The 25,603-nt window shown below is 40.9% G+C and overlaps 3 protein-coding genes across 4 annotated transcripts; 1 reads left to right on the forward strand and 2 right to left on the reverse strand.

Moving 5' to 3' along the window:
- The first annotated feature begins 4,862 nt into the window (after positions 1 to 4,862).
- Positions 4,863 to 7,608, forward strand: LOC116253428 (nicotinate N-methyltransferase 1-like). The gene is made up of 3 exons (XM_031628235.2): positions 4,863 to 5,677; positions 6,421 to 6,485; positions 7,142 to 7,608. The coding sequence occupies exons 1-3, from the start codon at positions 4,972 to 4,974 to the stop codon at positions 7,439 to 7,441; spliced, it is 1,071 nt and encodes a 356-aa protein (XP_031484095.1). The 5' UTR covers positions 4,863 to 4,971; the 3' UTR covers positions 7,442 to 7,608.
- A 1,362-nt stretch (positions 7,609 to 8,970) lies between these two features.
- Positions 8,971 to 13,828, reverse strand: LOC116252614 (elongation factor 2). The gene is made up of 4 exons (XM_031626998.2): positions 13,687 to 13,828; positions 11,896 to 11,944; positions 11,723 to 11,810; positions 8,971 to 11,611 (listed from the first exon to the last, which is right to left on the reverse strand). The coding sequence occupies exons 2-4, from the start codon at positions 11,896 to 11,898 to the stop codon at positions 9,171 to 9,173; spliced, it is 2,532 nt and encodes an 843-aa protein (XP_031482858.1). The 5' UTR covers positions 11,899 to 11,944; positions 13,687 to 13,828; the 3' UTR covers positions 8,971 to 9,170.
- A 2,821-nt stretch (positions 13,829 to 16,649) lies between these two features.
- LOC116252563 (uncharacterized) lies at positions 16,650 to 25,603 on the reverse strand. Of its 2 annotated transcripts, XM_031626911.2 has the most exons (7): positions 23,360 to 25,603; positions 23,067 to 23,185; positions 20,787 to 21,341; positions 20,332 to 20,641; positions 19,477 to 19,642; positions 17,015 to 17,117; positions 16,650 to 16,915 (listed from the first exon to the last, which is right to left on the reverse strand). In XM_031626911.2, exons 1-7 carry the CDS (start codon positions 24,749 to 24,751, stop codon positions 16,798 to 16,800), a joined length of 2,763 nt encoding a protein of 920 aa, XP_031482771.1. In that variant the 5' UTR covers positions 24,752 to 25,603; the 3' UTR covers positions 16,650 to 16,797. The 2 variants fall into 2 exon arrangements, with proteins under 2 accessions (XP_031482771.1, XP_031482772.1); XM_031626912.2 differs by lacking the exons at positions 16,650 to 16,915; positions 17,015 to 17,117 and adding an exon at positions 17,143 to 19,354.

The following is a 25,603-nucleotide window of genomic DNA, read 5'->3' on the forward strand; positions in this document are numbered from 1 at the left end:
AACTCAGATTTGTACAGTACCCACTAGGCCAGCTGGAGAGACTGCAGAGTCACTATTTGTTGCTCCAGTTCCAGTTGGATGACCATCATTATTGCATCTTCGAGCAGGCCAAGATGCATAATGTCTGTTTATGCACATGAGCGATCGAAGAAATCATAAAGTGAAAACAAGGAAAAAAAGCTATTTCTAGGTTTTTGCGGAATAGTAAATTTTCCTAATAATAAGATATGTGACATTGGATCCAACAATAAGATGGCCCATCGTTTATAATCGACATATTTTAACATTGTGATGTTATTATGGCAACCAGAAGCTTGGCTCTTTAACTGCACACCCCGTCTGGCAGCCAACATTTCTTTAATGCACTGTACTTAACAGGCAGGTAGGTGGTAACATGTTCGACCATGGTCCTGCAGGAGATGCCATCTTCACGAAGGTTTTAAATTTTGCAACTCTTATTACTCTAATTCTCTCCATCGTTTTCTTTTGCGTACACACGACGCGATCATGGCTGTAAAAAAAGCGAGCATCTTATCTTTGATTGGAGACTGAGTTGCGTGAACACCTCCTCCAGGCAACAAATAGGCACCGAAATGAAAGAAAGAGTGGTGGCATTTTATAAATTTTTGACAAAGTTATGTAGATTTTAGTTTTTTAATATTTTCATAAATCTCATTTCGTCCTGTTCCTTTTTTTATTTTCAGAGGCGCAACAAATACGCAGCAAGAAATGAAAAAGAATGAGTGGTGGCATTTTAAAAAAGTTTGATGAAATTATGTACATTTTAATTTTTTAATATTTTCATAAGTAGTCCTTTTTTTTTTTTTTTTTGAGAGGCGGGCATGTACTCATTATATATTATCAAGTGCTTCCTTGGGTTTCTCCTTGTTGACTGCAGGCCAAAAATCCAATGGTAGAGAAGAAGTCTTGCACTATTTACCAGTGAGTGGTATTATTGGACTAATCCTTTGGTGGGAAATGTTCCTTTTGGCTCTTCCTGACTGATTGATCTTCCTAAAGTGAAACAAGTTGAGAAACGGCAAGACTTGTGCCAGCGGATGAAACCATGACGAGGACGTCGACACAATAGGGGGGCTTCTAAAATGCAAGGTAGCTTGCTTACTCTCCATCGTCCCCGGTGGCCAGCGGGGGATTTGGTATAGCAGTTCATGTTTATTTGCGAAAGCGTTCCATGAGACTAATCTCTTCCATGTTCAATTCTCTTCTATGTTAGAAAATTGTTTTTCCTGCTAATTTCTTCTAAGTGGTCCTATTCCCTGGTCCATCCCCTGAGGGAATCCTTTAAAGGATAGACTTTAGGTCCACATTATATACGGCCTTTCAGAATGATATCCGATCGTTCAAGAATAGGCAGTACTCTTCGTATTTGGTTTGGTGTTGCTAAGTACTTGTTGTTATTCATTGGATGCCTGAGGAACTTCTTCGTTAGGATTGGGTTTCTTCTCTAGAGAGAAAGATTACCTCTTTTTGCCTAAGACTTTCTTAGTGGCAGAGACAAGATTTTTTTTGTCGATTTCAAAATTTTAATGAGGGTTAAAATATAAACTTTTAATATATATATATATATATATAAATTTGGAGGAGTCAAAAACCTGCTCCGGTACGACACGGGTACCTTTAGATGTTCAAACCAAAGAGCTGACAAAGGCATGCATGCCAAAAATATTATAATTTACTTCGCTTCTTCAAGGAGATCTTAACTGTAAGAGCCTCACCTCTATTATGAGAAAGTTTAGTTCTAAATTGACTAACTAATTAGTTATCTTGATTCCTAACTTTTTTGAGAAAAAGAATCAAATTTGTTAAGGAGCAAAATGAAACTCATCACATCACATGAGCTCGGTATAGAAGTGGGCCGAGTCGCAAGGATACGAAGGTTACTCGGGATCAGATTCAAGCATGGAAGCAAGATTGAACGCACTGACCTCACAAGATGGAATCAACGTCGGGGTATTTTAATCTTCTTGTATTTGAACACCTCCGAGTCATGGAACCACTTTAATGGAGCGTCTTAGTCATCACACACCCCGGTGCATGCACAGGAATGTGTACCTAACCACCTTCGCTCTGATTAGCCATGGCCAATAGATAGGTGGCAATGTGATATGGTGAGGCTCATTCATTGGCTACCCAAAAAACAGGTAAAGTCTTGAAGGAAGGAGTGGTAAACTTTTCTATGCCAACCTGCTGAGAGACAAGGGACCCTATCCTTTTATTGCTCAAAGATTAAAGGTACTTGCAAAGACAACATGACACAAAAGGGAGACATGAAGCGGTTGTTTGGTAGTAAGAGAACTATATTAATGTTCTATTAATTTGTTCTAATTTTTGAGGTAGATTTATGAAACACTCCTATAGCATTTCTACAGTCAAACGTATAGCATTCCCACAGTCAAACTAAGCCAAAAGGGAGAAAGCAAGCCTACGTTATTAGAATAAGGTGTCCCAATCCTCCAACACTCTGGCTCAATCAAGAGAAGGTGAAAAAGAAGGAGAGTAACAACTTCCATCTTGGGCACCAACTTGAGCGGTGTGTACCAAGTGGTGCATACAATAAACAAGTACCAAGAAAAAAAGAAAGGAAGAGTTTGGGATTTTAGGAATTTTTGATAAAAAGGAAATATACACTTTTTGAACTTTTAACCATTTCATAACCTTTCTTGTCTTTGTAAAAGGACCCCCCTTTTTATTTAGTCTATGGTATTTTTAGTCATTATACACAATGTATACAATATTTTATCCATAGGGATGTGCACATAACCAGTTTCTAATTTTTGAAGAGTTTGTTTCCATAAAAATGAAAAGCGTGGACCCATCGCCTTTTGATTCCTGAGTGCTCCTTTTATACGTTCTCTCTATTAGTGGCGTAGCCATAGGACAAATTGTTTCTTGAAGCTCCAGATGACTGCAAAGAATGCTGAACAGGAAATCATAGGCTTCAAATTTCTCATTGGACTGAAAAAAATCTAATCCCAGCACATAGGTTTTTTTTTTTTTTTTTTTTGGTGTTCTACCAACCCAAATCAGTGCCTGCATCCTCTTGCTGATTGAATTGAGATGTCAAAAATCAACAAAGGAAGGCCAAGGGTCGTGTTTGATTGTAGCGCTCATCCACAAAAAAATATGATCTCCTTTTTAATTTGAAGATCCAAGTGGCATTGCGAACCTGTCTGTGAACGCTTCTCAAACACTGCCACATATGTCTTCAGGCATTGGACTGTTTCTCATGAAGGATATCATTCTTGTGTTTCCACAAGTTTGTCATGCTAATAGGGGAAAGCAGGGCACCAACATATTCTGGCTCACTTAGATTCGAAGCTTCGCTTCCACCACCAAATATATTGAATTTGGATCTTACGAAACTCCAAAAAGAAGTTACAATTCTACATTTTAAGAACAAATTGGAGTGTCTCTTCCTCAAATTAACTTGTGGGCATATAAGCATCTATCTGCCATGGAAGTGCCAAAATTTTGGAATCTATGCAGGGTCAGTAATTCTCCTTCGTGTGCAAGGAAAAGAAACCATTTTGCCTTAGGAATAACATCATTATGCCAAATCTTTTTTACAATCGTACTATTGTTAAAAGAGTATAAATTTTGACGAGGATAAGGGGTGAGGAATGAAGAGATATTTTGAGATAAGCCCACTGGGCTTAGCTAGAGATAAGCAGTATCACCTAGGCCTTGATCGCTTTCTGTCATCCCAGAGCGAGTGAATTGCCTGTATGAAGCAGTTCATGAATCCTTTGACTGTTATCTGCCCCTACAACCACTTGTGTTCATGATTCCTTGTGATATAAAATGCTACTGACCGGAAAGCATCTGATGCATGCATGGAACAGTGGATTTTCCCTGGTTTTAGAGACGATGAATGGCAGAAGATCTTGGGAGAAATGCCATAAAGCTCTCCCGGAGAAGGGGAAGCTGGATAGTCTGCGAGCCGGTGGTGCCCGAGAACAACGACGCGTGCGAACTCCGGCTCTTCTGGTGGGAGACTCGTTCTTGATGGCAATATACAGTGGTAAGGTCAGGCATCGGACTGAGTCTGAGTACAGGAAGTATGGCGAGGCAGCTGGCTTCACTAACTTCAGGTCACCGGACGTGGACCATTACTTCACCCTCAAGGAGTTCCATAAATAGATGGAGCTGCTTGATTTTACTGAACACAGGCGAGAGCGCCCATGGGTGCCTGACCAGGCCGTCCGGTGCCGAGCTTCTAGCTCTTTTTAGTGTGAATGTTGAAGAAATTAAAAAAGCTGGATAAATAGGGACAATGTGTTGCATGCTTACTTGATGTTGTTCGTTCGGTAAAGAATGAGTACTGCTATCTTTGTGGTATGTTATATTTTCTTTCCACTTTGTTAGTTTGTAGATGTAATATTTGTTTATCCACCAAACACGGAGAAAAAATTAAAATTGGTGGCAATTTGATTTTGATTCACCAACTGCTGTTTATTACTTTACTGTTTTTAAATATTTCACAAGCAATTGCATTTGTGTATTATATGTTCCTTTTTTTTTAATTTAACAGCAGTAATTCGTTTTGTCGCTTTGCAATTCAACTCTTAAATATTTTTACGGCACTGCTTCCGATATATAATTTAACCAACGGTGGACCATATATGTAGTGGTTTGTTTCATTTAAAATTGTTGTGGCAGATTTTTTCTTTTGCAGTAAACAATAGTGAACGGTAAAATATTTTTTGAAAAAATGCAAAGGACTAAAACGAGAAGCGTAAAGAGCACGGGAGGATAAAATTGTCAATGGTGGGATGAGTCCTACTAGAAAAAGAAATGCCGTCCGGAGAAAGATAAGATGTGGATGGATCAGAGTCTATGGAACCAAGCTTTGTACGGCAAATTAATCGTCCGCTACCTTCTCTAAAAATGCGTTGATACAGACATTTTTGTATCCGATATGCAGCGGCAGCTCTAGGGAGAGAGAGAGCCATGGAGGACAAAGAAGCGAGGCTGACCATGATGCACCTGGCAAACCTCATCAGCGTGCCCATGGCTCTCCACACAGCAGTCAAACTGGACCTACCGGACCTCATCTGGCAAGGTGGTGCCAACCTCCCCATCTCACCCGCACAGCTCGCGAGCCTGATCCGAGCCAAGTTCAGCCTAGCAACCGAGCCAGACGCGGTCAACCTCCAACGCATCCTCCGGCTTCTAGCGGGCCACGGCGTGTTCGAAGAGGTCCCCGACCACGGCAACCCGCCGGCCAAGGCTTTCAGGCTGACCGACGTCGGCCGGACGCTCGTGAGCGACGATCAGGGCTTGTCGCTGGGCGCGTACGTGCTGCAACACCACCAGGATGCTCTGGTTCAGGCATGGACTTGCCTGCACGAGTCCGTCATTGACTCGAGCCAAGAGGCGTTCAAGAAGGCACATGGCGTGTCTGCCTACGAGTACTACGGCAAGGACTCCGCCTGCAACTCGCTGATGCAGAGGGCTATGAGTGGGGTGTCCGTGCCGTTCGTGAGGGCACTGCTCGAGTCCTATGATGGGTTCGGGTCCGAGGGGCTGAAGACGGTCGTGGACGTCGGCGGCAGCTCCGGTTCTTGCTTGGCGATGATCCTGCAGAGGTACCCGGGATTGCAAGGCATCAACTTTGATCTCCCGGAAGTTGTGGCGGATGCTCCAAGATACCAAGGTACCTCACCCTCTCTCTTACTCGTGATGCGATAAGATAAAAAAAAAAGATAAGGAAAAAAGCTTTGTGATGTTCCCCATGCAGGTAACTTTGATATGTTGTTGTTTTGAATAAGTCCTCGCTCTTCTATGTGTTACGAATCTCTCGCTCTCTCTCTCTCTCTCTCTCTCTCTCTCTCTTATTTGTAATTGTGAATCTAAAACCAATTTCTTGAAAATGCTGCAAATGATGCTCCTCATGTGGACAACTTTGAAGAAACAAGCCTTCATTCTTTTCATCCAACTTTTTGGAAAACCGAGTTGGAGCACATGACTTAGGGACCCCAAGCAGGAAAAAGCCCAAAAGTACATTTGTAATCTGGCGTTTTTTTAGGACGCATAACGTACGATGTTTATTACACATTGGCATGTGACTCTTCACCCACTAGGTGAGCTGGTGAAAGTCACTAGAACCACGCACTTCTTGGTTGCTTTGGTTGGCCTACCATCATTAATTAGTACAGGAGGGGGGGGGGAGAAAGATTATTCCAAGATCATTTAAGAAGAAAATTTCCTGAAAACAAATATTGGTGACATCATTGAATGAGCAGCAATGAGGTAGCTCATTGCTTATAATCAACATATTTGAACCTTTTGGTGCTATCAGGGCAACATCAAGCTTGATTCTTTTACTGCATAAATTGTTTGGGACGCACGACCTATGGGAAACTGATATTTCTTGAAATGTTCTGTTGCATGCAACAGGCGTGACGCACATGGGTGGTAACATGTTCGAGTCAGTTCCAGCGGGAGACGCCATCTTCATGAAGGTTTTGAAATTTGAAGCTCTTTCTGCTTTGTTCTCTGCAGTGGTTTTCTTTTCTTCTTCCTAAATGGATAGGACCATAGCTACAAAAAGTGCAGCTCATTTAATGTCCATTACAGAGGTGAGCATGTGATCTTCTGAGGGCCACTAAAAATTAGCTGCAACAGGAATCGGATATGGTGTTACGAAGCAACATCATGGGGATGTCACGTTCTCCATTTCTACATCCCGAATATTCGAAGATGGGAGAAGGATGTAGCCTTTTCCTAGCTTTCTGCTCTAACAGAGTGTTTAATGGTAGAAGAGAATGTCTAGAGACAGAAGCTATTGTCTGGTGTGAGGATATGGTTTTGAGTTTTCTTTTCACTTTTCTCCTTTTTTAAGGATACCCAATTCAATTGGTCACATATTTAGGTTGTTTGAATTTGAAATGTTCATAGTGTAAGATCCAAATTAAACAACCTATAGGTAATAATCATCTTAAATGCGCTTGTTTATCAGGCTTAAAGGCCAAAGACATGCCCTAAAATAGTTTTTGTTAACTGAAATTAGGTTTAATCTGAGATCCTCGGATTTGAAGTCGAGTTGCAATATTGTCTTCGAATCCTTATGATATGAAATGTAATTGACATGAAAGCTTCTTACACTTATTTGGGACAGTGGGTTCTAACTACTTGGAGCGATGATGAATGCAAAAAGATTTTAGAGAACTGCCAAAAAGCGCTGCCGGAAAAAGGGAAGGTGATAGCCTGTGAGCCGGTGGTGCCGGAGAACACCGACAACAGCGAGCGAACTCGGGCACTTCTGGCGGGGGACATCTTTGTGATGGCAACCTACAGTGCTAAGGGTAAGCACCGGACTGAGTCTGAGTACAGGAACATAGGAGTGGCTGCTGGCTTCACCAACTTCAGGGCACTCTATGTGGACCACTTCTACACACTCTTGGAGTTCATAAAATAGAGGTTCTCAATCTTTGCTAAGCCAAAGAGAGTTGGGTCTTGGCTGCTTACTGTGGTCATTGTCTTCTGGTGCCTCTAAGTGCAGTTTTGAGGTTATAGTAATTGAATAAACAAACTCAAAATGTTATTATTTAATGTTGCATTAGTGCAGAGCGGCCCTGTTTTCTATTTGGCTTGTTTCTCTTTCTCTCTTTTACCCTAGTAGCTCCAACTTATCACTGTCAACGTAGGCATCTTTGGCATTTGCCATTTCGCCATTGAAATATTGAGTGCTTAAATGCAAAGCCTTTCTTCTGTATTCTCTCTCTTTTCTTCTTGAGAATGACTTACAAGTCTTGGATATCTTTCACAACAGTACTTTCATCTCTCTCTTTCTCACACACGCTCTCTCTCTCTCTCTCATGTCAGCCATCTATCTTGGAGTGAGCCAGTAATAACTTAGGTCCGTGCGTAGAACAACATTAACCACGGCCTTGATACGACCAACAGAGCACACACACACACAGCTCTGTGCAACGCTTGGGCCAACTAATTAACGGAGAGGAGTACATGTGAAACCGGATAGTCTGCCTCGTGCTTTAGCTGCAACTTAAACATCAAGCAAATCACCGGATTCCAAATTATATATGTCGCTCAATTAAGTTCTTTTTTTCATTAGTTTACTTCTTATTTTGTAAAACCAACTACATATCTTCATATTAGAACAAATCAAAGGAAACTAAGACTTAAGTAGATCTTCCAGGCCGAGAAGAGTCGGCATCTTCGTATTTAATATTGAAGAGGATACCAGATAATAAGATGAACACTGTATTGATATTTAAAAAATGTTGCGAGATTTTGAGCATCAACGACTTGAACCTTTTGGCTCCATAACTCTATGTGAAAATACCTCACACTATTTCCATGTTAACTATTTAATTTTTGGAGAAGAATCTCCCGACTAGCGTACAGCTATAATATAACTTAAACCACGAGATGGAACAATTGTAAAAAGCATATTTAAGAATTTCATGTATACATCTTATATGACAAATTCTCCAATGAGTCCCGCTCCCCTTTCCCTCTTGCTTGCTTTATTTTCCATTTTTTCACGACTACCAAAATGTGAACAAGTTTTTCTGAGGACAGGTGGGAAGAAACCCACTGTAGAGCCAAGGTAAGTGAAATGCTCAGAAGTTTAGCACCGAGAAGTGAAATGCTGATGGAACTCTTACCTACACGACCTCCGACCAGCAAAGTCAAGACACTCGAGGTGGGAATATAAGTTACGCACAGGCATTAAAAAATGGTGGAAGTTGCCAGGTACAAGGCGTTACACAGAGCCCTTGTCCTCCGAAAACATTATAGGGACAAGGCCTAAACAGACTGTCGAAAGAAAACATTATAGGGGCAATGCAATTTACCATAGACTGGGACAATGACTTGATAAATAGTAGGCTTACCTAGCAACCGGTAATGAAAGACAAAGGACAAACTTGCTGAAGGTAAAATCACTCCGATTAATAAGATCAATAATAAACGAGAAAAGGATAATTAAGCATAATACCTCATTCAATGCTCAAGATACTCAACACTGCAAGTTCACCACAATCCAGCAAACATGACCAAAATTTAAGCGGAAAAACAAAAATAAGGATATAGTATCGATACTCCAAGAGTATTAAAAATTTAACATCAACAACAAGCAAATAATCCTAAAAATAACGAAGTCCCGGTTCCTAAAAAGTTGTTTAAAGCTTGTCTTCGTACTCGGACAATGGAGTCATCTGCTCCTTGAGACCCTTCCTTTTGCGAATGTCAGCCACCAGCTGCCCAGCCTGTGAAGAGGACTCCATTGGATCAGAGCTCATCATATCCCAATGGTCAAAAACACATTGGGGGAATGCCTGCCCAGAAGTCGCAGCCCGCAGAGTGCTGGAGAAACCAAAAGATTCAATGACGGGCAAGTATGCCTTGATGTTGTAAAGCGGTGTACCAGGCCTCTGCATTTCCTCGAACACATGCCCACGCTTCTGGTTAAGAACTCCATAAATACCACCAAGAGCCTGCTCCGGCGCTTGGATCTCAACAAGGTAGACCGGTTCCAAAAGCCTTGGCTTAGCAGTCAGCTGAGAAGCGTAGATAACTCTTCTTGCTGTGGGAATAACCTGACCACCACCTCTGTGGATTGCATCAGCATGAAGAACAACATCACACACCTCGAAGCATATGCCACGCATGTTTTCTTCAGCCAATGCACCTTCTTTGGATGCCCATTGGAATCCAGCCACCACAGAATCCTTGATTTCGTTCAGGTACTGAACACCCTTACACATATCAACAACCATATTTGGTCCAGTAGTCTCTGGCCCAAAACACCAAATCTTCTTAGCAAGGTCCTTGTCCCATCCGAATTCTTCTGAGAGTATCTTGGCCCGCACCTTGGGATCATCTCTTGGGCCAATACGTCCATCATCAATGGCTTCGGCCAATCCTTCTTCCATGGGCCTGGCTTCCATGTAGAGACGGTTATGCTTGTTTGGAGATTTACTCATCACAGTTCTGCAAGACTTCTCCAGTACAGTCTCCCTGAATGACACGACAGGGTCAGAAACCACGATCTCAGCTCCACCCATGAAATCTTCCTGCAGATCCTTGAGACAGATTTCAAGGTGCAATTCTCCAGCACCAGCAATGATATGCTCGCCAGATTCTTCAATTGTACAGACAACCATGGGATCTGACTTGGCCAGACGCTTCAGACCTTCCACAAGTTTGGGAAGATCAGAAGCAACTTTGCATTGAACAGCCACACGGACAACAGGTGAAACAGAGAACTTCATTGCCCTGATCGGATGTGCATCTACTTCCTTCTCATTTGTCAAAGTTGCATTCTTGGTAATGAACTGATCCAGACCAACCATGGCAACTGTATTACCACACGGAACATCCTCAACAGATTCTTGCTTTTTCCCCATCCAAATAACTGTTCTCTGCACACTCTTCACATACAGGTCCTTCTTCTGCCCTGGAATATAGTTGGGTCCCATAATTCTCACCTTCAAGCCAGTCGACACTTTTCCAGAGAATACACGACCAAAGGCAAAAAATCGACCCTTGTCAGATGCAGGAATCATCTTCGAAACATAAAGCATCAAAGGGCCTTCAGGATCACAGTTCCTAATAGCATTAGCGTAAGGATCATCAAGAGGGCCCTCGTATAAATTCTCAACACGGTATCTCTGTGCCTTGGAAGGAGACGGAAGGTGGAATATCATCATTTCAAGAAGTGCATTGCTAGCTGGAAGCCAGGTCTGCATGACACGTTTCATTAGAGCCTTGCCCACCAGCTCCTTTTCCTCAGATTTCATGGTAACACCAAGTTTCTGCAACATTGGCCACAACTTGTCCTTTTGATCATTGATACAGGTATTTATAATTTGCTTGATAGGCTCATAACAGAACTGAACAAATCCTCTCTTGCATGTGGGAGAACCAGTACTCTTGTTGGTCCATTTCTTGGTGGCTGGGTCGAAGTAGTTTTCACCCCACAGTCTTTCCATCATCTTGGACTCATCGACTCCAAACTTTGATGCATACATTTTGGCAAAGTTTGTCAGTGTAAAAGCCCAACCGTGCAGTCCTGCAGAGAATGCCACGGTTCCCTTCTCAGGGTAAACCTGTACGTCACCAAGCAATGCATCCTCATATGTAGCCATAATCACATTTGCATTTTCAATCACTCTTTGAAAGGTCTGATACGCTTCCTCCCCTTCAACCTGCAACTCAAGGAAACAGCGGTCCATCTTATTGACAGTAAGCACAGGCCTAATCCTCTCTCCAAGAGCTTGACGAAGCACTGTTTCCGTTTGAACACACACTCCTTCAACACAATCTACCACCACAAGTGCACCGTCTGTAATGCGAAGAGCTGCCGTAACCTCAGAAGAGAAATCAACATGCCCAGGTGAATCAATCAGGTTGATTAGATACTCATTTCCTGATCTTTCCCCCTTGTAGTTCTTGAGAGACTCCTCAGTCATCTCATAGTAAAGGGATATCCCTGTTGACTTAATTGTAATACCACGCTCAGCCTCATCCTGGCGAGTATCTGTCATGCGAACATCACCTGCAACTTCTTGGGCAATAATTCCAGCTGCTGCTACAAGAGAATCAGTGAGAGTAGACTTGCCTGCAAAAATTAAAGGGGAAAGACGAAAAGAATCAGTTGTAGACTTTGTATTTCTGAATTCAGTAACAAAATAAAAAGATCATTCAGTTGATGAATTAGTATTTTACACACCATGATCCACATGTGCAATAACAGACATGTTACGAATGTTATGTTTAAGGTCCATGATCCGACGGAGCTCTTCCACTGTAAACTTCACCTGCAAACACAAACCACATTCGAGCATCAGAAACATGATGTATGCAGTCAATAAACGTGAAATTAATGGCTCTGCAAATTCTTACCATTTTTGCTAGTTTAGATTACAAAAAATATATGTTGGAGAATGGGCACCTGCAATGAAAGCAATGATTATTTCACCAGGAAAACAAATAAAAAACATGCACAAAATCAAAACAAAAACAAGACATCACAAAGCCAAAAAGGAAGAAACAAAATTTCAGAACACTTCAAATGTTTGGGTAACTGCTCTTGTTAATCAACAAACTTTATGTCAATTAAATTCTTAAAAAGGTGCTAGCAGTTGGCAAGAAACAAATATCTGAGGAAGCTGCATATGGTTCATAGAGAGATGAAGAATGAAGAGTTGATGCCAGAATTATATATCATGCACCAGAAAAATAACAATAACTTGTCTATTTATGTAGTACATACTACATAGTGCACTTATTTATAGTGAAACAACTCTAGCAGGAACTTTTACAGCCCATTATGTATCCTCCATCCACCAATCAACATCTACCAACCAGTAATAGAGATAGATCTTTAAGGGAGTGTCACTCAAAAATCAATACACCAGCTAATTCTTTGTATTTTTTAACAAGAACCTGAGAACTCTCCTTCAGCCACGGAAGGCTCAAGACATTGGCATAAGATAACACATAGACAGACTAATTTAGGCGCTTTGGGTTTCATATTGCCTGATAGCAGCTATAATCCTCCTTGTGTTTGCCGGAGACTAGGAAATGAGGATGAACTATCAGTTTCCTACACAAACAAGTGCTTTCGTAAACCATGTCATTCTTGCTGTTCAGGAATGACTAGAGCTGTGGCAAACCAAGATCTAAATCGCCTAGGAATTCCTCTGAAAAAAATTCTTAGTAAGTAGATGATTCGTAATATGGGAAGTGAAAATTGACAAAACTAATCAAGTTTGACTTAATGTATAATTGAACAGCATCGGTGTGCTTCAGATTCATCCTTCAGTCTTAAAAACATAATTTTGACATGGTTCTATTTGGATTGTAACATGACCAGTTTAAATAAGAGCCACAACTAACTTGAACAAAACGTAGACACTGAAAGAAGAAAAAACAATACAACTCATGCAACTGACATTTCAGGTTAACACCAGAATGACATAAACAAAGCATCCTTTCTTGGTAGACCCACACATAGCTGCTTTCAGTATCGATCACGAACCAATGATTGGACTTTGAAAATATGAATCACGTTACCAGAACAATTATAGAAGGCAACCAATATGAATTATGAAGAATGGAAAGCAGTGGTAGTAACCCCATATTGCATCAAAGGCGAGAAAAATTAACATGTAACTGATTCCAATTCGTTGAATATCAAGTGCCTTCCTCGACATCAATGAACTTTTCAGATCGAAAAGCTACTTCTTGTTTGACAGCGTGCAAGCACACCAGACCAAAGTAAGCAAAAGAAGTAATCGATCAGCAAAACCACAATAAAACCAGAAAGACACCATGACTTCCGATACTAATAGCCATGAACAACCGAAAAGTGTAATGATAAATTAAGACATGCCACAAATAATGACAGATCATATCTCGCTCGCCATATAAGAGCGAGAAACGTCTACTAACCACACAAGTCGATATCAAAAACTTAATATCCTGCATGAAACCGCAGCTTATCATCTAGAGGCTGATCAGGACAATTGAACAACTAAAGAGAAACACATGCAAAGAAGAACAAATTTGAGCCAAAAAGCAAAAACACAAGCAAACACGAAAAGATGTTCATCAACCTCGCTAATCAAACAACGGATCTGAGCAAGGAAATCGGAGTACACGATCGTGAAAGACAGGGAGAAGGGATCGTACCTCGAGAGACACCAGAAAAGGGTTGGAAGGAGGAGTGAGGAAGCAAGAAGAGAGAGAGGCGCTCAGTAGGGAAGCAAGGAGAAAAAAATGAGAGGCGCCCCCTCAAACCCTAAGATGTGTTGGATAGAAGGCCGCCTCTTATACTTCCCGGCTCGGCCTGAGGGCATCCGTTTCGCATATTCGATTCTCGACGGAACCGTGCGGCCGTGGCTCGGGTCGAACTCGTGCCGCCGGAAACAAGTTGGGTTCAAGCTAAGCCTATGAGACACTCTGATCTTTCGATTTTAATTGACTTCAACGATGTGATTTCTTTTCTTTCAAACAAAAAACTGTAAAATTCCGTCAACTTATTGGACAAGATGTCTTATTTTCAAATTTATCTTAGTCATTTCAAACAAAAACTGTAAAATTCCGTCAACTTATTGGACAAGATGTCTTATTTTCAAATTTATCTTAGTCATCAGCAGTGTCTGAATAACTTTTTAATGGGGAGGAAAATGAAAGAAGAGCTAAAAAAGTTTGTTTGGGTGCAAAGAAAAAAATCGGGAAATGAAAGAAGAGCTAAAACTTTTGTTTGGGTGCAAAGGAAAGAAATGAAGAATGAGGAAAAGGAAAATAGTTTATGATGTAATTTCAATCTCTCTACGCAAGGGAAAGGTCCTTTCCTTTCCTTTCTTCTCCTTTTCTTTTCCGTCTTCTCTTTCACTTGTTTTCCTTCCATCCAAGCATAGTGCAAAGCTAACATGAAACCTTTGAAAGAGAGGAGAAAAACAAGTTAACAAGACGATATTTTTAAAAAGAAGGGAACCAATTTTGCTTTGATAATGGCGTGTTGAGGGACCATCTTAAGGTTCACCTTTGAGTGGCATAAAACTGAACAGCCCAACATATACTTACTATTAGAACAGCCCAACATCTATTTTTTTTTAATATTTCAGGGTTGTTTCTGCAATGTGAACAATTAATTCCGCCGAGTTTTAATGGAACACCTTTCTAGATCAAAGGAGGAGCATCTTTTGGCTTAAACTGGTAGTGTTTGATTAGGCCTAGCTTGCTAAAAAGGAAAGGCCGTTTCTCTTTTTGTGGGCATTAGAGAGATTGCTTGGGATTTTGGGAGTGAGACGAATCAAGTTATAGATTTGGTATTCAAAAGGCTACCATGATTTCACGTTGGCATATGAGAGAGAGAGAGGGAGGGGAGAGTCTTGGCTTCATGGGGAAGGATGAGAATGCCAGAGAAACCTGTTTAGCAAGAAAGAAAAAAATCATTATGAAAGTAAAAGCAAAGAGGACTACTAGGATGGTATTTGTGATGTGGCCTGCAGTAGAGGCTTCTGTTCTGTCGATCCTTCAAGGTTTCTTGCACAAGCATCAAGTTTCTTTTTTAAAGATCAGTGATGCCGCATATCAGGCCGGCCAAACAGGATTGATAGGGGCTTTTTGACAACAATATAAATATTTCATTGTTTCATGCATCTGCTCAATATACTTCAATCTTTAGGGCAGATATATGGAACAGTAGTGCAGTGTTGCCAAACACGCAATTAGGGTGGCATTGCATTCGCCATTAAGGTAGAAAATTGTTGTTGACTTGGATTCGGCTCATCAAAAGCTCCTTCATGTTAGATCTTCTTTTGCTTGAGCAAAACATAAACTGAGAGTTCTTTTTTAATCTTAACCCATCAACCTTCATACCCATATCTGAGACTTGGCAAACCAAGGATCCCAGGGTAAGACCTAAAATCTGACTTGGAATTCAAAAATTCTCAGTTTTTCATTGAGAAAACTTTTGTTCCTGACGCTAGACCCGACTCTGGCTTCAGTTCATTTGATGCAATGATGATATAATGAATTGCGGATTCTGTTTGGACCTTTTCTGATCCGACAGTTGTTGAGCATCAAAAGTCACTTGCAGCCCAAATCCAAGTCCATATTCAATTTTAGAATGGATTAAACCACCTAGGGATGTGTCCGCTTCTTGAAAGTTGTCAGCGCTGGCTTGGGGACGAAACTGTAGGAAAACTCCCACACAGATGAGCGGAATGTGTCAAAAACATGGTCTCAAAAATAATTTGTCTCGTAATTTAATGCAGTTTTTCCCTTAAAAATCTCTCTTAGTCCCAAATTACTTTAAGGGCAAGCTTTGTTTATGTTTAAAAATAAAATTTGTTTATTGTGATTTTACATGCATACATATATATATATAGTCAGGCTGGGACGAGCTGCGGGCCATTTGACTGGGGCCCTGGGTTGGGCTTGAGCCTGGGCTGCGAATAATAGCAAATCAATACAGATTATATAAAAACAAAAAAAACAAAAATTCATGCTCAAAAAGATAAAACCCTGAGCTTTTATAACCTTATAACATTAGCTTTGTGTCACTGACTTGTAATATTTTTGACCTCACAAAAAAACATAAAAATTCAATGCTTAAATTACTTTGTGCTCAAAAGACTAAAGCTGTGTCAAAACTTTATAAAATCTAATGTATACATCCGATTTCCATGTTTTTCTTGAATCTTAGAAATTTAGTTATTTTACATCCATTAAAAGAATCATAACTAGACACATCAATTAACGGGATAAATTGGAAGCTATGATTCCCTCTCACTCTTATACATATGTACGCACTCATCCCAATTTTTGCATATTGGAAGCTATGATTCTCTCTCTCTTATACATATGTACGCACTCATCTCAATTTTTGCATTCTACAACTATATATCTAATTTTCCAAAATCTTACACGAGAAATCAATGCGTATCTGTCAACTAATCTGTCGTCTGTATTTCAGTGAGAACTGGCTAACCAGATGCATCCTTGCATCCTCACTCCTAAGAAACAACCTGTATATCAGGTCCTTGAAGACAAGTTTGTAAAGCATTCAGCAAGCGCTGACCAGCAAGATATATATATTAACTGTTGACATAAGGGAACCTAAAAGAAAAACAGATGTCGAGGACTTCTGCAATTAAAACTTTTATTTCGGTAGATCATCAATAAATGGTGCCTTTCGTATTCACCATCTCCTGTAATATGGTTTCAAAACAATGGGAAGAGAGAGAGAGAGAGAGAGAGGACACATAAACACAACTCCAAGACGTTTTCTTTTTACAGTATGGAGTAAGCCCGGATCACCTCAACAATGGGCGCACGACAGAGTGGGCACTTGCCACCACCTCGGACCAACTCATTAGCACACTTAGAACACGTACACATATGCCCGCATCTGCAAAGCAAATAAGCAAATATTGAGAGAGGAACATATACTGTCAAGCCAAGATAAGCAGTTGCGGAAGTCCAAAAGGGATAGAGAAGGGGGGCACACCTGTACAACAGAGAATCAATATTGTTATCGCAACAAACACAACACAACCCTTTCTGAACATTTCCCCATTTTGAACCATCTAAAGATGACCCTTCCCCTGATCCTGCAATATAGTATGTATCAGATATCTTCCAGTCCAATCTTAAGATTCACAAAATTTATCCTAACAGTTTTGAAAGAGCATATAGATGCATTCTGCATGTCATTTAGGCTGCATACTCTGTTTCTAGAGTGGCAGCACCTGAGAAGTATCGACTGTTTAATCCTATACAGGGATTGTAAAGTTACAACATACACATGGTGCCAAAACTTCAACGTTGCAACATCGTGCTGCATTCATATGGCTACAGCCCACTCTTTTCTCTGATCATGAGTAAGCAACTTTTAAATCTCATATTAACATTTCTATATAATATTAGTAACTTAAAACATTTGTTTATCATTATAAATTTACATAAATTCCTGCTAGTTCCCTGCAGGTACTATACATCAGACTTTAACGCTTGGTACATACAAAAAATTGCTGGCGTGAATGATGAACTCTTGTAGCAGTGAAGCCAATAGGAGATAACTATCTAGAGTTGCTCTTATGCATCTAAGCATGACCTATGTGGCATCTGACCCAGCAGCTTCACTAGGTATTGGCACAGTCGACTGCTAGTTCCCTGCAGGTACTATACATCTGACTTTAACGCTTGGAACATACAAAAAACTGCTGCCGTGAATGATGAACTCTTGCAGCAATGAAGCCAATAGGAGATAACTATCTAAAGAGTTGCTCTTATGCATCTAAGCATGACCTATGTGGCATCTGACCCAGCAGCTTCACTAGGTATTGGCACAGTCGACTGCTAGTTCCCTGCAGGTACTATACATCTGACTTTAACACTTGGAACATACAAAAAATTGCTGGCGTGAATGATGAACTCTTGCAGCAGTGAAGCCAATAGGAGATAACTATCTAGAGTTGCTCTTATGCATCTAAGCATGACCTATGTGGCATCTGACCCAGCAGCTTCACTAAGCATGACCTATGAAGCATGACCTGCTAGTTCCCTGCAGGTACTATACATCTGACTTTAACAGGCTGTTGCTTGTTAAACCCAAAACAGTCATTAGGCAAAGTTAGAAAGCAAAAAGTCAACTTCATGTCCCCCAAAGCAAGTGCAATGAATCCGAAACATGTGGAGATGCATTACTTCCTCCCTGCCAATAAAATCCTTCTCCATTCACTCCCTTTTCTGTACCAGTCCCCTTATGTGTGAAAGCATATCTAAGCAGTATTGTCCATAAAGTATGATATGGACCCGTATTATACGATATGAACCATATAGGTCAAATAGAACTATGTAGTATATCAGTGGTGCATCAGCCGTTTCATATGTACTACATCTGCATTGTATGATATACCTGATACACTCTGTTTCACATGATATGCAGCTAGGGCGTTTTAAAAGAAACCGACACTCTTGTGTCAAGTTACGTTTTAAAACTGCTGACTCCCCTTATTCCAAACACTTTTCTGAGCTTTAGAAGGTAGGGTCAGTAGATTTTTTGAAAGAAATAGTTGATTTGAGTGATAAATCATCAATTTGAGAGAGAACACAACTATAAAGCAATTAACAATGAAATCCATAATGAAGATAAGGATGAAGATAAACAAGGTGATGGTTATTGTATTGATTGATGATGATCATGACACTAATCAATTTCAATTTTCATTTGGCAAATTGTATGGTGTGATGTAATGTAAAACACTTCAAATTTTATACTTATCGAGTTATTTTTAGTGTGTTGTTAACATATTATATCTTATCAATGATGAATTATGTATGTACTATGAATCTTTTATATAGAACACATTTTTCAAGATTTTTCCTGGTTTTCTCCCTATGCTTCCTATTTTTTAATTTTTTAAGAATTAAACGAAATCTGTGTTCCATCTCAATATAGTATATAGGTCAGCCTGACCGATACACAATATGATACACTTTTACAACACCTATATCTAAGCATTATAGGTTCCACCAATTGCTCGTCTCAAAAGGAAAATTTCATATAATTTTCCAATTCCCCAGGAATGGCACAATCAATGACCAGAATATCGACGAAGTAGAGAAGTCAAGGTCTGAAGGAAGACAGGCAACTTTTTCCCCCATCTTTTTACTGCAAGGACAAGCTGGGAACAATGGAGGGCATAAATTACTTTAACTTAAGTAGTGGCTTGCTCAAATTCCACGTTGAAAAACATTCTGGCTTAGGGGTCAAAGGCCCACCCTTGCCTGTATTATTGGCTTCTCTACTGCTACCAATGCCCACAGAAAACAAATTTGAGAGTAGCTGAAATAGAGGAAGGCCAAAAAAGGTAGAAACCTGGTATTAGACATTGCATAACATTATAGCATGTAATATAGCATGTAATAGTTAAGATGGAGATCAACAGCACAGCCTACGCAACTGACCTTTTCCTTCACCATCTCGATTTAAAGCTGCAGAAACTTCCTGTCTAATGGAGCGCTGCAACTCTAACTGCATATCCATACAAGCCTCTAACATACGCTGCATGTGATTCATCCCTTGTTGAAGCCTAGCCATGTCAGCTCTCAAGTCATTAATTATCTCCCATTCCTGCAATAAAAAGCAGGCATCTTTAGAGAGTTGAATCAATTGAAAATTAGCAATCAAGAGCAGAAAGCTATGGAGATCATGGGGCACCTGGCAAGTAAAGGGAGAGACATCACAGTTAAGTTTATAAATAATATTCCTCCAGATCCAATGAACCACACAAAGAAATGATGTGGATGCACAATTAATGATGGACCTAAGGGGCATAGGTTCCAAATTCAGAAGCAGATGTTCAAAATCTCAACAGACTTTGTAATTTTACTACCATAATTCTTCTGCTTTGATATTCTTAACATACAAATAAAGGACTGACCATATGACTAGAGATATAGTATGGGTTTAAAAATTTACTAGCAGTTTATTTTACGATCTTTTAGTTTGACATCTGAAATTCATTTAGCCAGGAGCTATATGACAGATTAATTAGCAAAATTCAACTTGTTAGGCACCTTAACATTTAATATAAAACCATATAAAAATCAAGTCATAGTCCACAAAAGGCTGAAGTTGAGATTGTGCCCAATTTTGCTTTTGAAGAAAAAAATTACGCAAATGGTAACATCCTTTCACCGTGCAGTATGCTGATTGAGCATGTCTACCAATGAGAAAAAGTGAAGGCAGGCAACATAAAATGAGGGAATCATTCAACACAACCATACAGAATGCATGTGGTTGAAAAGAAGCATACACACCATTTCAGAACGGTGCAAGCTTTGTCTGGACCAACCAGTTGCTTGAAGACCTCGATGCCAAAGAGGCTGTGGTGGTGGTACAGGAGGAGCTGGCAAAGTTACTACAGGTCTAATATTAGGGTTAAGTTGATCCTCAGCCTGACCACCTTCTCCCGGCTGATCCTGAGTTTGTTCTACAGAAGCCTCATGATGGCCCAGAGCCTGCAAATCCCAGTCGACAGGAGCTTGGCTCTGCCTTTGCAAATACGACTGGATCAATTGATCTAAGCTTTCACGAAATCCACTTCTAAGAAGATTTGAAACACTTCGCCTGCAACAAGAAATGTCATCAGAAAAAAGAAAGAAAAAAAGCTACTAATGTTTATTCTCTCGGGAAACTTTAAAATCAAAACAGTCAGACAGTTCATGAGACCCATAAATACAAAAAGGGCATACATATTCCAAGAAAAGAACACCTGCTGAGGAGCTCTCTCAGTTCCATGCTGTACACACCATCATCATCAGGAGGCTGAAATCCATTTATCCTTCTGATGGAGGTTCTCTGCATTCTTGAAACATTGCGATGCTGTTCTTGCCAATTATCTACAGCAACCTGAGGACTTGCATCATGCCACCTACCATGTTCTTGCAAATCGCCATCATCCCTATCTTGAACTTCATCTATCAGTGCTTGATCCTGAGGTTGATTTTGCCAATCTCCCTCTGGTTCTTCTGCAACTCTGTCTTGCCCTTCAATGACCCGCAACTCAGGGGATTCTTGCCAATCCCTTCGTGTGACTTCTGAAGATCCTTCCTGTAAATTCTCTTCCTGAACGTTTACTGTCAACGTGTTACTTTCAATGGCTTCTGTATGTTCTGATACTTGATCCCCACCAGATCCATGATATCTTGGCTGGGACTCATTCTGGACTGCATCAGGAACCACTGAAGGTGGTGCTAATTGATCAGCTCCATAAACATTTACACTATCAGTAGCAGCACTTGCTTGAATTCGAACAATGTTTTGAAATCTGAACCAAAAGCCAGTGTCAATCACATAATAGACACATTGCTATATATCCAAGAGAAAATCTCTTAGGAGTGTTGATAATAATAGTATTACAAATGCAATAAATGGGAGAGAATCACTGTCACAACATTACAGCCTTGGTTCACTTCAGATACAATGAAAATTCATTTAGAGAATACAAATGTACATTTAAAAGGTAAAGAAAACTTTGGGGCATCCAAGCTTTCTAAAGATTTTTGTGTTCGTCATGTATTTTAAGGCTGATCAGGCAATGGCGGTTGATCAAAGAAAAGCTTTTGCATGATAATTCAATCCTTGTTTCAGCTTATAACTTAGACCGATATCTTTGAAGCTACAACAAAAGGAGACCAAGAAGGGACCTCCACTGGGTGGTTGTTCAAACTTCAAAGAAAAGCTTTGGCATGATAATCCAGGACTCAGCTTGTAACTTAAAAAGGGAGAGAGTGGCATTAGGAACTGCAAAACCTGGCTCAAGCTAGAGGCCGTGCACAAGAGAAGGCATTATCTTACTTGCATTGTGACATGACTAGTATAGTTGCATCTGCCCAGCTAGAACTGTTGTACTGGTCAGATAATTTCTCTCCTACTCCAGAAGGGTACTGTGATGGTGTTTTATACTGCAGTTGTCTTAGGCGCTGCCAATGGACGAGATCTGAGTGTCCTTTTGAAAATGCATAATCAGATGATAAATCATCTAACCATTGCTTTTTATATTATTTAGCAAATCAATAAACCATCAGCATCTAGCCAACAACTATGTATAGGCCTGCCAGTAGGTCAGATATGTGGGTGCCATTTTGAAAATGTGAGATCAGTTGATTAATTGCCTATATATATGAGAACAGCATAATAACCTTACTGACTTTGTGAACTTATCATGTACATAAAAAACAAGTAAATGAAACAATGTACTACTGCTGGAAAACTACAAGAAATTCATCTTAACAAAAATAACTAAACATCAACTGCAAAAACAACATTCGGATAAGACAGTTTATGTACTACTTTATTTTCAGATGCTATGACACTTTGAATGGTGAGATAAGGTTAGGTAGGTAGGAAGAGAAAAAAAAAAACTTAAGTTTACTTAAAAGAAAGCATCAAGAGAAACAAGACGACCACAAAAAGGTTTGAAACTCCGTTGGAGCTACAAATGAACAAGAAAAAGGATAAGATTGTGTTTGGATGACACCCTCAAAAAAGATCATTTTGTGGAAACCAGGTTTTATAAAGACCATGCCTTTTAACCAGTTTTCTGTTCGGGTGACAAGACCAAAACAACGTTTTTTGTGAAAAGGGAGGTTATTCAGGTCGTCAAAACTGAGTTTTTCACAAATCCAATTTCGACCATCACCCAAACAAGTCTTAAATGCCATTTTGGAAGCAAACCAACATTTTGCCTCCAACACAGTGTTTAAGGGTGCCACCTAAATACGCCTAAGGTTAATCCATTATAGCATACTTGTCCCATGAATAATCATCCGAACTTATAAAATCTGTTGCCAAAATAAACTAGGAAAACTTCTTTTTCTAGTAACATTAGAACCAGGAGATGGAGAAAAAATTAAAGGCACGTTGGACACTGACAGTAAACCATGTAAACATGGAAGAAATCGAAAAAGAGTAAAGAAAACAAGAAAGAGACACATCCGACTTCATGATGCTTTGACAAAAGGTTGGAAAGTGGAGAAAACAAGAGACCAACCTTAAACCAGAAACGCTCTGTCGTTGCCTTAATTGGCCAAGTTCTCTGGCTGCCAATGAAGGTGGCCTTTCTTCATCTTCTGATCTTCCACTCCGTAGAAATCGGCCCCTGAGAAGTGACTGAAAGAGAGCTCCATGTCAGAAAAATACGAGCAGCCACAAGATAAAAAGTGTTTCTCATCATTTAATGGAGAAAAAAATCTGTTCACAGTAGTCTCTTTTGAAGATTTTCATAAGCAAACTCATCTTTACAAAATATGTACACGAGCACCACCATGACCACTATTAATTTACCTGGATACGGTTGCGGTGAGCAAAGTCTGAAACAGCCCGGTGCTCTAGTAATCGCTGAAGTTCCCTCTGTCTTTCCTCTTCAACCCGCACCAGTAGATCAAGTAAAGCCTGCCTTCCGCGGAGCCTGAGTAGGTCTCTACCTATATGCTCTGGCTGTCTTTCATCACCATCACCTGCAAGCCCACCCTGAACTGCTTCCTCCCTCCCTGCAGCTTGCCTCGGTATGTTGTTCATTTCATCAGCAGATTCAAGTGTTTGATGCCTACCACGAGCATCTCTCTGTTGGCTTGCCATATGAACCCACTCTCTCACCAGTCTTACTCTTTCCCTCTCAGTTTCGCCGAGCAATTCGGCTCTGGGACTGCTTCTTCTAGACATGGTAGATGATTCATTTGCATTTTCCATCATCCAACCCCGGAAAATTTGCCTCACTCTCTCTCTTTCACCTTCACCAAGATCTGGGGATGGTTCTCTACTTGAGGTTCGATTGCCATCATCGTCATTTTGGGAATCTGCTTGGCCATGAGACCAGATCCCGTAATCGCTCTCACTTCCAGCCCTCGCAACCTCGGTGACATTATGATCACCCTCCAGCCACCGAGTCTCCTCAGAAACGACACTTTCAACCTCAGAGTTGCCTCTCTGCACACTCGCTTGGCTCAGAGATATATTAGTACTACTTAGTATACCATGATTGTCTTCATTTCCATGGTTCGACGGAGTAACAGTTCCCGTCCTTCTGTATCTAGGGGAATCACTATCAGAATGCCTAGCATTTGCTCTATCTCGAGCATGGTTGATCATGTTCTCATCCTCGAGCTCCCTCCACCTCTGACGAATCAAGGACGCCCCAGTGCTTGGCCGCTCCACAGCAGCCTGCCCTCTTGAAGTCGTTGACTCCCTTAGAAAAGATGAATCCAGCATAGAGACGGCATGTAAGCGAGAAAGCGCCATTAGCTCCCTCTCCCGGTTGTGCCGTTCTATCGTGGTTATCATATCCTGAGCTTGCCGAGCTGCCCACCTGCTCAAAATGCGCGAATAACGCCTCCTGGCAGCCGAAGACTCCGCGACGTCGTCGCCCTCAAGGTCCGACCGCCGTCTCCGGCGGACCAATTGATCACCCTCGTCGTCCTCATCCTCCAACATGTCGTCATGAAGACGGCGGATATCGACAGGCTCATACTGCATCCCATCGTCAAAGCACCTTCGGCAACACCGGCCGCAGCGAACACCGGACCCGGACTCGCCGCTACATGAGGCAAGCGACATACGGGAGTCGAGATGATCCCTCACGAGCTCCTCGAAACCTCGCCTAAACTCCTCACAGGCATTTGGCGATTCGATCAATTCGCTCGGCCCCTGTTTCTGCTGCAGAGTTTCCATATCCGTCATGGTTCTCCAACTCAAAAAAGAACAAATTCCTCCTAGACTGATAAGCCACCACCAAACTCACACCCTCCCAGGAACACCAAAAACTGGAAACACCGAATCATCTTATTCATCCCTACCCACAATCAGAATCCAGCCTTCGACCCACAATCCATTCGATCATTGCCACACGAAAAGAAGAAGAAAAAAAAGAAACTATAAATCTAAGAGAAGCCTGTACCTGCTATGGGAAAACGAACCAGAACGATCAAACTACAACAGAAACTAGAAACCCTAAAATCTATGAACACAGCTAAGAAACAAACACAAATCCAACCAAATCTCCCGTTCTGACCAATCAATCACCCCCAATGTCGGCGAAATCGAACGCCAATTGAAGAAGAAAAAATCCCAACTCGAAACGATTAGGGAACGAAAGAAAACGAACACCTCGTTTTGCGTGAAGTCGACGGAAAAAAACCCACCAAAAGAGTTGCGTAAGGGCCCAACTCTCTGCTGCGAATTAGAGCCACAAAAGAGGTCCAGAAAGGGCGTCTCTCTCCTACAATTTCTGATAATGGAGAATTCAGGAACTGAAAGAAGGCTCAGATGAAAAGGCAACAGATATCATATGGAACGGCAACTTCCGAATACGCAATTCCGGCGATTCATTCATTCATTAAGACGAATCTCGCTTTCTTCCTTCCACTAACACCAAGATCAAAAAAGAGTCGAGGAGGAATTAAAGATGGAGGCCGATGCCTGAAGTCCGTGGCCTTCATTCCGCTGTCGAATCGAGAACGCCGCACCAACGATGTCAATGAGAGAGAAGCGCGGGGATTTACACAGGGAGAAATTTGCGTCGGCACCTCTTCG

The sequence above is a fragment of the Nymphaea colorata genome, chromosome 4, assembly GCF_008831285.2.
Source record: "Nymphaea colorata isolate Beijing-Zhang1983 chromosome 4, ASM883128v2, whole genome shotgun sequence".
In the NCBI taxonomy this organism is placed as follows: domain Eukaryota; kingdom Viridiplantae; phylum Streptophyta; class Magnoliopsida; order Nymphaeales; family Nymphaeaceae; genus Nymphaea; species Nymphaea colorata.

Excerpts from the sequence above, each read along its gene's own strand:
- LOC116253428 (XM_031628235.2), top strand. The coding sequence starts at position 4,972 with ATGGAGGACAAAGAAGCGAGGCTGACCATGATGCACCTGGCAAACCTC. Across the intron at positions 5,678-6,420 it reads GGATGCTCCAAGATACCAAG|GCGTGACGCACATGGGTGGT; the intron begins GTACCTCACCCT and ends TGCATGCAACAG. Across the intron at positions 6,486-7,141 it reads GAGACGCCATCTTCATGAAG|TGGGTTCTAACTACTTGGAG; the intron begins GTTTTGAAATTT and ends TATTTGGGACAG.
- LOC116252614 (XM_031626998.2), bottom strand. Across the intron at positions 11,612-11,722 it reads TATTGCACATGTGGATCATG|GCAAGTCTACTCTCACTGAT; the intron begins GTGTGTAAAATA and ends TAATTTTTGCAG.
- LOC116252563 (XM_031626911.2), bottom strand. The coding sequence starts at position 24,751 with ATGACGGATATGGAAACTCTGCAGCAGAAACAGGGGCCGAGCGAATTG. Across the intron at positions 21,342-23,066 it reads CAGAGCGTTTCTGGTTTAAG|ATTTCAAAACATTGTTCGAA; the intron begins GTTGGTCTCTTG and ends CTTTTGGTTCAG. Across the intron at positions 20,642-20,786 it reads CTGAGAGAGCTCCTCAGCAG|GCGAAGTGTTTCAAATCTTC; the intron begins GTGTTCTTTTCT and ends TTCTTGTTGCAG.